A 17,428-nucleotide genomic window follows, 5' to 3' on the forward strand; every position below is an offset into this window, starting at 1 on the left:
AGTGAGATCACTCTTGTCGTATCGCTGAAGGATAGACTCGGTGATGGACTGTATACCAGCGACATGCAAGAGAATCATCGCCTTGAGTAACTCAGGGATGACGATCTCGTCGGCAGCGAGCCGTGCAAACGCGTTGGTGACGACGTTGATCTGGGGATCAGGATGCTGACCGCTATTGAACTTGGCGTTCAACGCCGTCTGGAAGAACCCGAAGAGGTCGGCAATCTGAGTGCTGCCATACTCCTCCTGGAGATATTCAACCAGCGACTTCGCAGTCTCCATCTTGTCCGCCGGGATGCTGCTCTTGACGTTAGGCGAGAGGCGCAATTTAATGCTGCCCCTGACCTTGACGTCGTCGCGCTTCCACGACGTGATCTCGTCTTGATTGACGACTGTGCCCGCGTCGTTCGTCCGAGGAGAAGGAACTTCTTCCTCAATGACGTAGGCGAGCCCTTGGGCTTCAAGCCACGACGACATGCCATCCACCCATTGGGTGAAGTTGTTCCCCTCGAAGAGGAACGTGGCCTGGTAGAGCGAGTTCGACATGATCTGAATAGATCGTCAGCATCGGATCGAACATCATAGTGGCGGCCAGGAACGGCGCCGATGAGCGAATCGAGCATGATGCCGATGGCCATCGTCTCCTTCAGAGACGGGTGCATCGGATCAAGCGTGTAAACGCGATCCGGCATGGTGTCACCTGCGCTTAGAGCGGCATGGTGACGGCAAGCAATGAGGGTGCTCGTCATTGCAGCCAGTGACGGCGCTAATGACTTGTGTCGCAGCCACAGAGGGCGCAGACACTGTGCCGCTGCCAGCAAGGGCGCAGGCACTGCTCACCGGGGCTCATAACCTGTTGAGCATGCTGGGAAGCGCACCACTCAGCTTACCTGAATATAAGAGAGCTTAGCTAGAGGCTATGCGCAGAGTAGGTGAAGACCTGTTATTACAGGGCAGAGGAGCCCTCCTTATATACTACAGGAGAGGCGACGATGTCATACGTAGTAATAGCTAATGAGTCAAGAGGACAGAACACGCTGAGTAAAGCGTACATGTGACAAGTCCAACCTATGTGTCCATATGTGTCCATCTGAGTCATATGATACTCGCGTGTAAGTGCATGTGATGCACACGTGACATGTCGTGACAGGCCGAATGTTCAACAGTTCTTGACGCAATCGTTGCAGACGGGTTGGTTGCAAGGCTGTGCCCGGCCGTTGGCAAGTTTGCTGCACGCGCAACGCAGTGTGTTGTCGCGGGCGCGGATCTACGGCTCGTTAGCGTTCAGCCCTATGAGCGGCGTGTAACATACAATCTCTTCAAGGCCTGGCTTGAGGAGGGCGCTCAGAACCCGGGCAGTGCGAAGGGCCGTCGCGATGTTCTATGCACCATCAGTATGGTGAGAAGGAAAAGCGATAGTGCTTACCTCAGGAGGTGAAGACATGTCGATGTGGTGAGGATGGATAGCAACAAAGAACCGCGTACCTCTTATATGCGACGGTCAGCTAATGTTGTAAGCCAGGTTATAACTTCCCCCGAGATTAGTCGGAGGGCGGGTTGCAACTCCTGCGAGTAGGTTCACGGGCCCGGCAATTGCCGAGACCGACCTCCGCTGGAGGAGCCGGGCGGCGGGATCGTTCCCTTATACGGCGCCGTGGCCGTGATGCGTGCGTCGCCGACGTCGGCTGTGATGCGCGCGCTTTGATGGCGCGTCGGGGGGAGCACGTGCCCGCCGTCAACGCGTCAGGACGCCTCGCGCGCGCGCGCCGTTGCCGTTCCGCGCATCGTATTGGACGAATACAACAAAATACAGATATATGTTAAGTATATACATACAGTAAGGAGTAGGGAGGAGGGAGGGAAGGGGGGGAAACGAAAAAAAGCGCGAGCGCGATTTCTTGCGAGCGCTCGACACACTGCTACGGTTCGGTAAGCGCGCACAATGGCGTGAGAGGGGAGGAGGGAGAAGGAGGGCGGTAAGCGCGGTCAATGCGCATAGGAACACGCCGAACAACGCGTTCAACGCGTCGATCGAGCGCGATAGGGGGTGGAGGAAGGCAGCGCTATGCGCGCTTGCGAAGCGCGTCATAGTGCACCTGATGCGCACGAAGAAGGTGGCGAGGACAGGGGTGAGGGTGAGGGGCGAGGAGCGCGCTACGCAGACACACGCATACTGGCACATGCCAGGTTCCCCATCACCTGCGCATGCATTCCCCTCGCCCCCCTTCTCGTCGTTGTCTCGTCCCTGTTCTCCTCACCCGTCCTCGTATCCTCCTCGCCTCGCCACTCCTCGTATCCTCCTCGCCTCTCCCCTCCTCGTATCCTCCCCGTTCCTGCCCAGCTCCCTTCCCCCCTACCACCATCCTCCCCCTCCTCATCCTCTCGGCGAGGCATGCCCTCGCACTCCCTCTACTGGCGCGTACACCGCGCACGCTTCCCATACCTCACTGTGGGTGGAGGTGGTATAGGCTTGGTACGCGGTATACGCGCCGGCAGAAGGGACGCGTGCGCAAGCGTCGCCCCGCTGGCAATCTCGGTGGGCTGGCATAGCCAGCCGACCGAGCCAGATGCGTGGCGCACTGGTCACCTTTAAGGGCGCCCGGCGCATCTCCAGCAATGCCGAGCCTCGCTGCAAAGGCGAGGCTGCGCAGGGAGGGGGAGGAGGGGGAGGGTGCCAACACCCGGCAGCCGATTGCAGGGCGCGACTTGTATGGGTGTCGGCGTTACAGCAGGAAGAATGTGGGGGACTCACTTTCAACGCTTTACGCGTCTCGAGCGAGTCCCATGCGTCCTCAGACCGCGTCTAAGGGCGGATGTGGTGCTGGGAGGGGGGCAATTTGCTTGCCGCCGCGTGTTACGACAACGCAGCGCCCCCCGCGCGTTCCCAAGGCGCCGTATAGAGTATATTTGTTAGCTTCAATACGTGTGAGGTGCGGGGATACGCACCTGCGACCTCCTCGCTCGCCAGCTGTGCAGGTAAACTGTTTTAAAAAGTAGCAGACAAGTGTCTGCCGTACTTTTGATAATGTAGCGAATGTCTTCTCCGCACAGCCACGGCCGCCCGGAAGCTGCCCGGGACGTTGCCGGGCTGCGCCCAATGCGGCAGGCGACCTCCGGGCTCGCCGCCGCGGGTGATCGCGCTGCACGCGTCGGCCGTCGCGCGTGATGCCGCCGCCATCGGGGCTCCCGCGCGCCGCCCGCCGTTGATGCGCCGCTGGCGCGGCTGCACAGCCACGTCAGCGCGTCGCGTTGACGTCGCGCCGCGTGCTGCCGCCGCCGCTGCGGGTCGTGCTCGTCCGCGCGTGTACAGCAGAGATAAGGTGTATATACAATATGTACACGAAAAGTACGTAGAATGCGTGCGGGATGCGCGAAGTGAAGAGAAAATGCGAAAAAGCGCCAGCGAAAATTTTTCGCCAATGCGACACGTGCAATGCAGCCCGCGCAGGCACGCGGATGCAAGCACGCGTTCGGAAATGGGGAGGGGAGGGGGTGGGAGATGGCGTAAGAAATGGGGAGGGGCAAGAAGGAGCCCAGATGACAGCCTATTGCCGTCGTTGTCTACGTGCTTGACGCGAGCGCAACAAGCGATGCTGGCCAGCTGTGGTCGTAAGGACCTTTAAAAGACGTCCGACTATTATCATTCGGGTAGTTCAAAAGACGTCGTATGTCTTATCCACACAGCCACGGACCCCCGGCAGGTCACCGGGCAGGCTCCGGTCGACGCCCGATGCGGCAGGCGACCCCCCGGCCTCGCCGGTCGGGGTTTCCCGCAGCACGCGCCGCACATCGCGCGCGCTCCGCCGCCACTCGCGCCGCCTCGTGCTCTGCGGCGGCTGATGCGCCGCCTGCGCGCCGCCGCCGTCGCTTAGTCAGCACGTCGGCGCCTCGCGCTCGCGCGCGTCGTTGCTGCCGCGGGTCGCGTTCTCGCGCTAGTTCGTATAGCAAATGAGTGATATATGCATAGTACAATATACAGTGTACATAAAAAGCGCTAGGGAGTGCGGGTAGTAGAGAAAAAGAGTGAAAATGCGCCAGCAAAAATTTTCGCCAGCGCGACACGTGTCATCGAGCCCGCACAAGCGGGCACGACCGAGCGCGCGTTAGGTAGGGTGGGAGAGGGTGTGGGTGAGCAGTGTAAGCACCCCCAACCACTGCTCCGGCCGCAAGCTGAGACGGGGGGGGGGGGGGTGGGGATGGGGATGGGGAAAGGGGGAGGTCGAGCACAACCTGTGCTATCCCTGCACATGACGTGCAATCGAGTGTCGTTGCCGTTGCCGCGACAGGGGTGACGTAGGCGGTTTTGGAGAGGGCAACGGTCTTGAGGGGCGTGGGGATCAACACCACGCTCGGAAGCGCGTGCGGGCTGGGGGGTTGCGGGTCGCGCACATGCCGCTGCCTTAGGGTGGGGAGAGCGCGTGTGAGGGGCTGCTTGGCATTTCCGACGCGACAGGAATGAGGGGGGAGGGGGCGGCGGTGGGCGAGGGTGGCGAGGTGGTGGTGAGAGGGAAGGTGCAGGCATCCGATCACGATGCCTGCGCGCGCAACGGTGAGCAACCACGTGTGCTAAAAATGGTGGAAAAGGAAGGGGGAGAGGTGTCCAAGATTGCTGGAAATGTTGGGGGGAAGTACCGGCGAGACGCGCTCTGGAATAGCGCGCAGCGGGCGGTGGCCAGCCGTGCCAGATTGGTCTCGATGTTCGGGACCGCTGAAATCTGTCTCGGGACTGCGCGGATATCGGTCCGGGCATCCGAGCGGCGCCTTCGTCAACTTCGATGGGCCCTTGAGCATGCCAATGAGCATCTATGAGCGTAGAAATTTGATAGAGAGGAGGGGAAGGGTGTATAGAAATTGAATCTGAGGTCTGAACTGGAATACCCTCTCAGAGTATGTGTCAGACATCAAATTATTCCAAATTTGCCCCTCAAGACCTACTATCTGTGTCCCTACACTCTATCTAGAACACAGAATATTGTAAAGCATACATGCCAAGTTAAAGAAAGAGTTACTCTACGCATTGCAGCTTGTTTGACGCCCATCCGTCTGGTTTTGAGCGAGATACAACCCAAAAGATCTGTTTTCAAGGCTGAAGAAGGTGAATACATTGGTTTGCACAAAGGGCATCGTAACTGAAGCTCAAGTTCAGCAAGCTACAGACACTTATAGGCTACAAAAACTCATATGTGCAATCTAATACATGTCTACTACGCTAATCTTCCTTCACTTTACCATCTAGCATCCCTCGGCTTGCGTCCGAGGCCGTCGAGTACGACGACGACGAAGCCCGGACATCGGACCGAGTCGCCGGCCCGGACATCCGCCGTGTCGTGGCGGCGCGTTCCTTGCTCCCAACCACCACCTCGACACCCGCACCACCACCCCACCCGTCCACCCGTCCTCCTCCTCTCATAACAAGACGATATAGGGCGTGTTTTACGCGTTTTCACGCGCCAAATGCGTGCTCAACACGCGCTCGATGTTAGCCGGGCAAGCGACACGCGGGGGCCGCCTGCAACGCGCGGCTACGCGTCAAAGCCCCGGAAAATCGTCGAAGGGGAGGGGAGGATGCCCGTGCATCTCGCAGGTGCGTCCCTGCGCTCTGCACATGGTTTTTACTGACCCCCTTTGCTCTCTATTCCCGCTTTTTTACAGTGCATCTCCCCGCGGCGCGTCCAGCGCTGCGGGGCGATTTTTCTAATCAGTAATTCCTCAAGACCTCCCCCTCCCCGTCCCCCCTCCCTCTGTGCCGAAACGCGTCCCCGTGTCGAGCACGGCCCGTTTGAGTACCCACCGCACCGGCGAATTCGCGGTGCTGTGCTCGGCGCGGGACGCGTATTTCGACATTCCTGGGTCATCTCGGCCTAGGAGGGGTTGAAACCTGCGAGCGGTCGCCCGCGCGCTTGCAATCGTGCAGGTGCCCGCTCGCTAGCGCGCAACCGTGCGACGGCAGTCGCACCTGCCTTTTGACCGCCACCGCCACCACCACTCGCGCCGCCTCTCCCGCGCGCGGCTCGTCTCGCCCCCATCAACCCACTACACGCACGCTTGCACTCACACCCCCTGCCACAACCTAACAACGTACCCCATGGTGATGCCGGTCGAGCGTCGCTCCTCCCACCACCATTCGCACTCCCTCCCCCCTCCTTTCCTATACCACCCCAAGCACGCGCGAGCGTGCGCATTTGCTCTCGCGCGCTGCTTAGGGCATGCTGCGCCAGCGAAAAATTTTCGCATGCGCTTTTTTGTGTTTCTCTGCGCATCCCCCGCACTTTTTAGTTACGTTATATGTATTTACCACCCAATATATACACTTTCCTTTGCTTTCTGCATGACACAACGTGAACGACGACGACGGCGGCGGCGGCGGTGCGCGCAAGCGCGAGCGCGAGCGCGATGCCCCTCGACGCGCTGACTAAGCAGCCGCGACGCGCGCGCGAAGGCGGCGCATCAGCCGCCGCAGGGCACGTGGCAACGGCGGCGGCGGCGGAGCGCGCGCGTCGCGCGTCGCGTGCTGCGGGAAACCCCGACCGGCAAGGCCGGGGGGTCGCCTGCCGCATCGGGCGTCGACCGGAGCCTGCCCGGCGACCTGCCGGGGGGCCGTGGCTGTGTGGATAAGGCATACGATGTCTTTTGAAATACCTGAATGATAATAGTCGGACGTCTTTTAAAGGTCCTTACGGCCACAGGTGTGCTGGCAGCGGAACTCGCGGGCCGCGCGCAGCAGCTAATGCTGTAAGGTGGTTTTAAAACCAACCCGACAACTTACGTAGCCCGGATTGCAAACCTACGGACAACTTGTCGGGCGCGGCAAATGCCGATTTTCGCCTTGCCGGATGCCCGGGAGGTGGCCTAATCGGGCACCGGCGCCGTGATGCGCCTCGCGCGTGGCCGCCGCGGCGCGGGAACATCACGCGCGCGCGCGCGCCCGGACGCGTCGAGGGCGCGCCGCATGCTGTCGCTGCCGCCGCTGTGCGTCGTAGTTCGCGCGGAATGTATGTAAAAGATGTATACAGTAAATATATACTACATTCTCAAAGGGGGAGGGCTGGAAAGAACGGAAAAAAGCGGGAAAAGCGCGAGCGAAAATTTTCGCTCGCGCGCGACGCGCTCTCGTCGCCCGTACAGCACGCAAGAGCGCGGGAGGAAGGTGGGGAGGAGAGGGGGATATCCCCCCAAGCTACGTGCACCCATTCGCGTCCAATGACGCGTCTGTGGTGGTCACGTAGCAGGTGGGGGGGAAGGAGGGTGGGTGGGAGGTGGCGGGAAGTTCACAGGTCCTCCCTTGCAAGCGGCACATGCAGGACACGCGCAGGCATGCCTAAAGCAGTGCCTGAGGCGGTTGCAGCTGTAAGCGCAATGCACAAGGGATGGTGCCATGGCGAGGAGGGGGAGGGTGGTTGACTGGGGAGGGCGGTGGTCTTGCGGCTCGCGCGAGCGCGCACTGGTTGGCGGCAAGGCGCGTGAGGCATGCTCATGACGCTGTCACGCGTCATGAGCAGAGCCTGCACCCCTTCGAAGAGTGCGAGAGGGGGAGGGGGGAGGAAAGTGCCGCAGCATGCGCGGCTGCACGTCGCGGGTGCCCTCACGCTTCCTGACGCTCCAAAAAATGAGAATTAGAAACATATAGTAAGAATGGGCGCTTTCACGCACCGATCACCCCTCCCCGCGCGCTGTAATGCAGCAGCGTCGTCTTGATCTTCCCGCTTCTGAGTGTGGCGCCGTTTTGGCGATTTTTTCGGATTTATCTTGATTTTGAGGGCGCGTGGTGGTGAATGGAATGGAAAAGGGTGATGAGAGGCATTAGCGCGAGAGGGCGCGAGACGGGTGCGGTGGTGGGCAAACGTAGTGATAGCCGTCATGATCGCTCTGAATGTTGTTCTTCAGGACCGTATTTGTTGTTCTTTGGGACCGCGCGGAGGCCGGACCGAGTACCCGAGACTCCTCCTCGCCGTCTTCAAGGGCCTCGGAAAGAGGCCGAGAGGGTCAGAGCTCTGGATGCGATGCTTTATAAATTTATGTGAGTAGCATAGAGTGCCTATGTGAGGTTTGAACAGCGGGGAATTGCGGGAAGGCTTCGAAATCTTGCAAAGATTCAAAATTCATGCTCTTGAGATCGGTTTGCCTTATTTTACACGCACTGAAGGTTGTTTCTCGAACCTATAAGTACACAGATAGGTACTCGCATTAATAGCCTAAGAATCACAGCTTATTTGGAGGCAATCGATGTGGAGACGAGGGAGGGGGATGCAAAATGATACTCAAAAGCAATACTCAAAGTGTGATCAATCAGTACTTCTCGCAGGCCCCTGGTCAAGCTCGACTTAAGCACTTTGGTGAGCTTCAAACGCTGTAAAACTCTCAAGATCGTTTCTAACATAAATGTAGCAATATATTATAAAGAGAACGCCCCCTTAGCTGCCTCTCGGCCTGAGTCCGAGGCCGTCGAAGGCGACGACGCCACCGCGGGGAAGACGGCCCGGGATGCCGGTCCACTCATCCGCGGCGTCAAGCGCGCGCGTCCCTCGTCCTCAACCACCACCATGCCGCCCCTTCGTCCCCCTCGTTCCTCCCCCTCATCCCTCCCCCACTTCCAATACTTCTCAACACCTCGATTTAGCCGCCACCGAGGCGCACACCCACAAGCGCGTCACACAAGACAGCGCAAAAACAACAACGGCAATGGCCATCGAGCCGGATAGGAGGGGGCAACGGGTGCGTGAACGCGCCCCGCTCTCTACTTTATTAATCACTACTACTTGTCTGCCGCGCGGAGGGCGTAGACGGGAAAGGGGCGCCAGTACGGCGAGGTGGTGAAGCGGGGTGAAGACCACCCCCCCGTCCCCTCATTTTCGCCCTCAGACTACGTCTGAGGGCGTTAGGGCATCGCCTATGACGCTTTGCGCGTCATAAGCGAGCCCTTGACAGCTATATAGCTGTCGCGATACCTTCGCGCTCATCCATCGCGACTGGCGCGCGTGGGTAGCGCCGCTCACCTCCCCATGCCCATCCCCTCCCCTCCCCTCCCCTGCCGGCAGGAGAATCGCCTTGACGGCGATTTTCCGCATCGCCGGAGATGCGTCTCACGCATCCGGGTGGCCACGTCGGTGCACCATGCACGCGGGGATCGCAGCCGGTGCGTGCAGCGTGCCGAGCGGTTGCCTGCCGCGCGTCCTGCGCCCCTCGCCCAATCCTCGGACCCCCCCTTTTGCGTGAGGGGATGGGGTGCTGGGTCCAGGTCCTCCCGCGCCCGACTGCGCGTCTTGACAACGCGCGGGGCAGCCCCTCCCCCTCCCCTCCCCCCACCTGCTACGTGACCACCGCGGACGCGTCTTTCGACGCGAATGGGTGTACGTAGCTTGGGGGGATATCCCTCACCCCTCCCCCACCATCTTCCCGCGCTCTCGCACGCTGCACGAGCGGTGGGAGCGCCTCTAGCGCGAGCGGAAATTTTCGCTCGCGCTTTTTCCCGCTTTTTTTGTTCCTTTCAGTCCTCCCCCCTTCCATGTTTAGTATATAGCTCTTATATACATACTGTACATGTGTTTCGCGCTAGCTACGACGCGCGCAGGCGGCAGCAACAGCACGTGGCGCGTCCCCGACGCATCCGGGGTGCGCGTGCGCGTGTGATGTTCCCGCGCCGCGGCGGCCACGCGCGGGGCGCATCACGGCGCCGGTGCCCTATTAGGCCACCTCTCGGGCATCCGGCGAGGCGAAAATCGGCATTTGCCGCGCCCGACAAGTTGTCCGTAGGTTTGCAATCCGGGATACGTAAGTTGTCGGGTCGGTTTCAAAACCACCTTACTGCACAAGGTGCGTGTTGAACATTCGGCCTGTCACGACATGTCACGTGTGCATCACATGCACTTACACGCGAGTATCATATGACTCAGATGGACACATATGGACACATAGGTTGGACTTGTCACATGTACGCTTTACTCAGCGTGTTCTGTCCTCTTGACTCATTAGCTATTACTACGTATGACATCGTCGCCTCTCCTGTAGTATATAAGGAGGGCTCCTCTGCCCTGTAATAACAGGTCTTCACCTACTCTGCGCATAGCCTCTAGCTAAGCTCTCTTATATTCAGGTAAGCTGAGTGGTGCGCTTCCCAGCATGCTCAACAGGTTATGAGCCCCGGTGAGCAGTGCCTGCGCCCTTGCTGGCAGCGGCACAGTGTCTGCGCCCTCTGTGGCTGCGACACAAGTCATTAGCGCCGTCACTGGCTGCAATGACGAGCACCCTCATTGCTTGCCGTCACCATGCCGCTCTAAGCGCAGGTGACACCATGCCGGATCGCGTTTACACGCTTGATCCGATGCACCCGTCTCTGAAGGAGACGATGGCCATCGGCATCATGCTCGATTCGCTCATCGGCGCCGTTCCTGGCCGCCACTATGATGTTCGATCCGATGCTGACGATCTATTCAGATCATGTCGAACTCGCTCTACCAGGCCACGTTCCTCTTCGAGGGGAACAACTTCACCCAATGGGTGGATGGCATGTCGTCGTGGCTTGAAGCCCAAGGGCTCGCCTACGTCATTGAGGAAGAAGTTCCTTCTCCTCGGACGAACGACGCGGGCACAGTCGTCAATCAAGACGAGATCACGTCGTGGAAGCGCGACGACGTCAAGGTCAGGGGCAGCATTAAATTGCGCCTCTCGCCTAACGTCAAGAGCAGCATCCCGGCGGACAAGATGGAGACTGCGAAGTCGCTGGTTGAATATCTCCAGGAGGAGTATGGCAGCACTCAGATTGCCGACCTCTTCGGGTTCTTCCAGACGGCGTTGAACGCCAAGTTCAATAGCGGTCAGCATCCTGATCCCCAGATCAACGTCGTCACCAACGCGTTTGCACGGCTCGCTGCCGACGAGATCGTCATCCCTGAGTTACTCAAGGCGATGATTCTCTTGCATGTCGCTGGTATACAGTCCATCACCGAGTCTATCCTTCAGCGATACGACAAGAGTGATCTCACTGTTGCTGTGGTTCGAGAGGCGCTTCTTACGCACTACTCCCACAAGCAGACGATGTCTGGCTCTCACGTCCAGAAGTTCTCGAACGTCAAGCGCAAGCGCGATGATCCGAAGTACTCTAATCAGCAACAGAGTGGAAACTCTGCGCCCAATGGTGGCGATAAGGCTGAGAAGAAGAAGAAGGACAAACGCGGCCAGCGTGGCGGGAAGAACAAGAAGGACAAGGGGAAAGGGAAGCAGCCTGAGCACGCGCATGCGCATGCCACGATCTCTGAGGTCGTCGGATCCGCTCGCATCTCGGCGCTCACTCCATCTGTTGAGAACGTCAAGACGTCTCACGTCGCCCTCATCACTCCCGCCGGGACTAAGGTCCGTCAGGTGGTTGAGAAGCCAGCTGTCGCCGCCGATAAGGCGATCGCCGACACCCCCATCGCGGAAGGCGCGAAGAACGTCTTCGCCACCGCCAAGGAGCTCGACCTTCAGGTCACTCCTGAGATCTATCGCGAGATCGACTCCGTCGTCAACGTTGGCGGCTTCCCCGTCAACATGGACTGTACCGACGATTTCCCCACTCCGCGCGCGTCTTCTTCGAAGATGCAGATCGATGATGAGCCGCCCGTCAAGCGTGCTCGCGTCGACGATCACACGCTCAACTCGTTCCTCTTCGACGGGACGATCGATGAGCAGATCAGCTGGGATCTCTCTCCTCTGGAGGAGTACCTGCGCGAGGAGAATATGTTCGGGGACGTCGAGGTCAACGTCGATGACGCCATCGCCCAGGCTGCTGGTCTCACTGGCGCCGACAGGCAAGTACCCTCTCACGAGGATTTACTGCGCAATACTGATTGCGGCACACAGCGCTTGATCTTATCGCGCGATTCTGTACTATATTGTATGCTGACTGGTTCGCATGAATTATGTACGAATATATTTTGTGCCTGCAACGACATTGCTGCGTGTCCTAAGTGTAAGGGAAAAGCACCGCTTCACGGAGACGAATTGGGTTTCCCGCCTTCTTGGCTCGTCGACTCTGGTGCATCTCTCCACGTGACGTCGGAAGAGAGTGATCTGGCTGGCTATGAGAAACTCTCTGAGCCAATTGTCGCGCAGACCGCATCCAAAGACACTACGCTTGCATTGGTTGGTCGAGGGACAGCCTTTGTTGATCACTGCGTCACGAGGCATGGGAGGAAAGTTGTCACGACTTCGCAGCTATATCCAGTGTACCACGTGCCTGGATTGCATGGTCGTCTACTTTCCTTGGGCTCCTTACTTCAAGGAGGATTATCTGTGCGTGGAAACAGCACGATGATCAGCTTACATCGGAAGAACTCTCCTCTTTCGGTACTTGAGTTTTACAAGCTCAACGAAGTGCAAACCCTGTACTTCCTCTGGTCGACGCCTTCTACGGCGAAGACTGTGCAGTCTGTGTCTACCGTATACAAGGTCGACTATGACATCATGCACCGGCGATTCGCACATCCGTCGAAAGACGTTCTACGTCAGGCGAAGAAACACACCAAGGGCTTTCCCCAAGACCTTGTTTTTCCCGAGGAAACTCGCCCCTGCAAAGGTTGCGCGCAAGGGAAAATGCACCAACGTGCCTTCCCGCCTTCCGAGCATCGTGCGAAAAATCCCTTTGATGTTATCCATTCGGATCTCAAAGAATTCCCGACGATATCTTATCACAAGTATCGTTACTTTATTGGCTTCTTTGATGAGGCACTCTCCTTTGGCTGGACAGTATGCATATCGCAGAAGTCCGACGCCAAGCAGGCTACGCGCAACTTTATTGCGATGGTCAAAAACCAGTTCGGTGCTACGATTAAAAAGTGGCATATCGATAATGGGGGAGAGTTTAAAGGCATGGGAATGGAGGAATTCCTTGCGGAGAACGGGATTCTGGTGGAGAAAGGCGCACCTTACGCTCATCAGCAGAACGGTCGCGCCGAGCGCTTCAACCGGACGATTATGGACAAGGCCGAAGCCATGCGCTTCACGGCATGTCTGCCTAACTCGTTCTGGGAGTTCGCGATTGCACTCGCGACACGGATCTACAATTGGACGCCTATCCGGCGTTTGAAGTGGAAAACTCCGTACGAAGCACTCCACAAGGAGAAACCGGATATTTCACATCTCCGGGTCTTTGGTTGCGCTGCTTATGTCTTTATCCCCGAGGAGAAACGCCAGAACAAGTTATCGCCCAAATCGGAGCTGATGACGTACCTGGGTATTCCCGATGGTGTGAAGGGATATTTGTTCATGCGCTCTAACACATCTCTCTTCGTTGCCACTCAGGCGATGTTTGATGAAGAAGTGTTTCCCCGCTGCCCTGACAGCGATTCGAATCGTCGTCAACATGTCCCTGTCGGTGATGAACCACAGCGTGACGATGATCCAGCGGATCCACAAGATCTGCAGGGACCAGGAGATCTGCCAGGTGATGATGACGATGCTCCGTCTCCACTGGCACCTCCGGCTCCTCCTCTACCCCCAAGAGGAAATGATGATGATGATGACAATCAAAATCATCAGGACCCGCCGCCTGATCGTCGGGATAAGACTCCAGAGGCAGCCCCGCCCGCTCCTAAGCGAGGCAGAGGGCGTAAGCAAGCAGGACCACCTCCTGAACCTACTCGGAAGTCTACGCGATTGCGGTCGAAGCTTGCACGTCCGAATAATGTCTATGGAGATCGCGCTCCAGCGGAAATTGAACGCGATGTCTCGAGCGAGACGAAGTGGAGAGAGATGGTTGGCGATGATGAACCGCGTAGCTCGCGTTCGAAAGCCACATCCGGTGCTGAGAAAGGGATTCCCGACCCTAGCTCGCAGCCATCTTCGCGCGCAGACGCTCCTGAGCATCTAGACGACGACGAAGCTCGCATACAAAAGCTATGCCGGGAAGGGGGAGTAGGACTCATCACGGAGCTGCTTTCAAAGGCGATTCCGAATGAGACCGTCCCAGACACGTCCAATATTCGCAATTGGACATTTCGCGATATTTACAAGCTGCCGAAGGCGCTACAGAAGGAGTGGTTTGACGCTTGCCGCGAGGAGCTTGAGGCGCTCCGTCAGCGCAAGGTTTACTCCCTTGTGGACCGTCCGAAAGGACGGAAGGTCATCAAATGCCGCTGGGTCTTTGATCAGAAATCTGATGGCCGCAAACGAGCCCGGCTTGTAGCCAAGGGGTTCAGTCAAGTCGAGGGCATCGACTATGACGAAATCTTCTCGCCTGTTGTCAGGTACGAGACGTTCCGACTGGTCATCGCGCTTGCCGCGCTTGAAGGCTGGCATATGTCAGGTCTTGACGTCAGGAAAGCCTTTCTATACGGCGATCTAGACGAAGAGATCTACATGGAACAACCCGAAGGCTTTATTGCCAAAGGGAAGCAGGGCAAAGTCATGCTCCTGCACAAGGCGATCTACGGACTGAAACAAGCTGCTCTCGCATGGTGGAAAGCGCTGACGAAGTCCACAAAAGCCATGGGCTGGGTCCGACTCACATCGGATGCCGGTGTCTTCTTCTACGAGGACTCGAACGGTCACTTCTGTGTGATCATTGTCTACGTAGATGACGCGATGTTCTTCTCGAAGGACAAGAAGCTCATTGCCTTTCTCAAGGCTGAGTTCAACAAGCGATGGGAATGCCGCAATCAGGAAATCACTGAGGAGTTCCTGCGCATGCGCATCACACGAGACGGATCTAAGATCAAGCTCGATCAGATTCCGTACCTCGATAAGGTGCTGCAACGCTTTGGGATGCAGAACTGCAAGTTCGCAGCGACACCTCTACCGGCCGGCTACGTTCCGATGCCAAATGAGGATGAAGTCGATCCCGCACTCCGTCAGAAATTCCAGTCGGTCATTGGATCGCTTCTCTTCATCATGTTGGGCACACGCTCCGACATTGCGTTCGCAGTGACCAAGTTGTCACAGTTCGCCGCCAACCCGTCTCAGGATCACCTCCATAAAGCGCTGTATATCTGCCGCTATTTGGCTGGTACCAGGGATTACGCACTTGTCTTTGATGGCAAATCCAATGGCGGACTTATTGCGTACACTGATTCGGATTGGGCCTCCGATCCAATCAAGAGGAGATCGACCACCGGCTTCTTCATGAAGTTGGCCAACGGGAACATCTGCTGGCAGTCACGTTTGCAGCGCACAGTCGCAGCCTCGTCGACAGAAGCAGAATACATGGCGCTCTCCGACTGTAGCCGCCAGGTGATGTGGCTGAAGAGTCTCTTAGCAGAACTCAGACGCAAAATCACTGTTCCTGTCCCCATCTGCGGTGACAACCAGGGCTCCATCTTCACGGGCTCTAACGCCTACCGAGACCGCCGGATGAAACACATCGACATCCGTTACCACTACATCCGTGAGCTGGTCGAGGAGAAGGAGGTCGAGTTGTTCTTTATAGACGGCTCAGACAACCCTGCGGATTTGTTCACCAAGAACTTAGGGCGCACTCTGTTCTTGAAGTTCAGATCGCAACTAGGACTTGAGTTCTACTCGTCCTAGACGGCCGATGAAGATATGCGCTTGCATACGCTGGCGCGCACTTAGCGAGGGGGAGTGTTGAACATTCGGCCTGTCACGACATGTCACGTGTGCATCACATGCACTTACACGCGAGTATCATATGACTCAGATGGACACATATGGACACATAGGTTGGACTTGTCACATGTACGCTTTACTCAGCGTGTTCTGTCCTCTTGACTCATTAGCTATTACTACGTATGACATCGTCGCCTCTCCTGTAGTATATAAGGAGGGCTCCTCTGCCCTGTAATAACAGGTCTTCACCTACTCTGCGCATAGCCTCTAGCTAAGCTCTCTTATATTCAGGTAAGCTGAGTGGTGCGCTTCCCAGCATGCTCAACAGTGCGCGCAGACGCGTGAGAGGGTGCTGAGGGTAGGAAGGGGTACGCGCTGCGCGTGAGAGGCGACGGCAGCCCTCAACGCGCGCTCACCGTGGTTGGTGATCGGTGGAGGGAGTGGGGGAGGGGGTCGATCGCCGCACCCGGCGTTTTTCCCAGCCCGCGTCGACTGCCAGGGTGAGGAGGGATAGGGTGTGAGAATGGGGTGTGGCAAGGCACGCGGTAGGTCCGCGAACGTTGCCCGCGCTGGTACGCGTCGAATTTTGGGGTTAGGCAGCGCGCGCGGGCAAACACGCGTATTTGCGCGCGATCGGGGGGCTTCTTGAGGCGAGGGCGCGAGAGCGGAGGGCGCAGGTGGTTTGTATGAAGGAAGAGAGGCGGCAGGCGGACGAGTGGCGGTGAATGGCGATGAGGAGGTGGTGGTGGGAGGTGAGATGTGGTGGGTTGATCGCAGGCCTGTGCGCACGACAATGAGTAGGTGTGTGCACAAAATCGGAGCGTGGGAGGTTGGGGAAGGTCTTGGGCATCGCGTTGGGCTATATTAGAGGGGTCAGCGAGGTTGTGAGTATGCAGAGACTCACGAAGACGCAGGCTGAAGTTATCTAGATGTTCGGGTCGACGGAAACAGGTCTTGGGACCACGCGGAAGCCGGACCGGGCGTCCGAGAGGCCTCATCGCCGTCAAAAACGCCCTCGGGAGCACGCGAATCAGACCCAATTTACTCCAATGTTTTTGCAAACAGTAGAGGAGTATCCGAAGAAAATCCATGCGAAGTTTCAGCAAGCCTTTGTGCATAGAACGGCCGCCAATAGCAACATTAACGCCAAATCTGTCGAAATCAAGCACTATCACTCGATCTACATATAATCTACAGCTGAGAATATTATACGCAATACATGCCAAGATAGCCCCAGCGTCCACCTACAGTACGCCGTTTATTTGATGCAAATCCGCCCAGGTTTCGCCGAGATCGACGCGAAAAGGTGGTTGTACAGACTGAGATTTGAGGAATGCATGATTCTGCACATAATACCTGGGACAGTCGACTTCAATTTGGGTGGGACTCAGGCATTGTGTCCATTCCATACCTCATAAGCGTCATCTTCTACATGTATACTAATGTATCCTGTGATGCTTTTAGTACAAAAAGGTTCACGGCCTTCTTCCGAGGCCATCGACGTCGACGACGACGGCCTTCGGACGTCGGACCGCGCTTCCGGACCGGTCATCCGAGGCGCCAGCCCGCGCGTTCTTTCTGTCCTCAACCACCATTCCTGCACCCCACGTCACCTCGCCCTTCCCTCATCTCTCCTTCTCGCTTCCCTATTGACACCTTCCCCCTTTTTTGGCGCCGTCTCACCGCACCATCCCTCACGATCGAATTATCGCTTAGAAGAATCGACTTTTGCGCGTAGGGCAATGCTTCGTGCCTCGTGCCCCGCCCAAGAGTGCGTGAGGGTCACCAGATGCTGAGGGCGCTATTCGCGTACCTGTGGAGGTGGAAGAAGGTGCGTGACTATGTCCTATGCCCTCTATATGTACTGATATATTTCTTTCATGCTATTTAG

The 17,428-nt window shown here is 57.6% G+C and overlaps 4 protein-coding genes across 4 annotated transcripts; 2 read left to right on the forward strand and 2 right to left on the reverse strand.

The window, feature by feature from the left end:
• Nucleotides 1–1,159: 1,159 nt before the first annotated feature.
• SCHCODRAFT_02705868 (uncharacterized protein) lies at nucleotides 1,160–1,444 on the reverse strand (the record flags this gene model as incomplete). Its single annotated transcript, XM_050347009.1, has 3 exons — nucleotides 1,160–1,267; nucleotides 1,313–1,381; nucleotides 1,427–1,444. The coding sequence occupies 3 exons, from the start codon at nucleotides 1,442–1,444 to the stop codon at nucleotides 1,160–1,162; spliced, it is 195 nt and encodes a 64-aa protein (XP_050197543.1).
• Nucleotides 1,445–2,205: 761 nt separating this feature from the next.
• Nucleotides 2,206–2,550, forward strand: SCHCODRAFT_02517717 (uncharacterized protein; the record flags this gene model as incomplete). The annotated part of the gene is made up of 1 exon (XM_003026987.2): nucleotides 2,206–2,550. The coding sequence occupies one exon, from the start codon at nucleotides 2,206–2,208 to the stop codon at nucleotides 2,548–2,550; it is 345 nt and encodes a 114-aa protein (XP_003027033.1).
• Nucleotides 2,551–2,986: 436 nt separating this feature from the next.
• SCHCODRAFT_02518113 (uncharacterized protein) lies at nucleotides 2,987–3,223 on the reverse strand (the record flags this gene model as incomplete). The annotated part of the gene is made up of 1 exon (XM_050343390.1): nucleotides 2,987–3,223. A coding segment is annotated over one exon (237 nt), but the record flags the coding sequence as incomplete, so codon positions are not given.
• Nucleotides 3,224–5,719: 2,496 nt separating this feature from the next.
• Nucleotides 5,720–5,875, forward strand: SCHCODRAFT_02517427 (uncharacterized protein; the record flags this gene model as incomplete). Its single annotated transcript, XM_050343374.1, has 1 exon — nucleotides 5,720–5,875. A coding segment is annotated over one exon (156 nt), but the record flags the coding sequence as incomplete, so codon positions are not given.
• Between the last annotated feature and the right edge of the window lie 11,553 nt (nucleotides 5,876–17,428).

The sequence above is a fragment of the Schizophyllum commune genome, assembly GCF_000143185.2.
Source record: "Schizophyllum commune H4-8 unplaced genomic scaffold SCHCOscaffold_13, whole genome shotgun sequence".
Classification (NCBI taxonomy): domain Eukaryota; kingdom Fungi; phylum Basidiomycota; class Agaricomycetes; order Agaricales; family Schizophyllaceae; genus Schizophyllum; species Schizophyllum commune.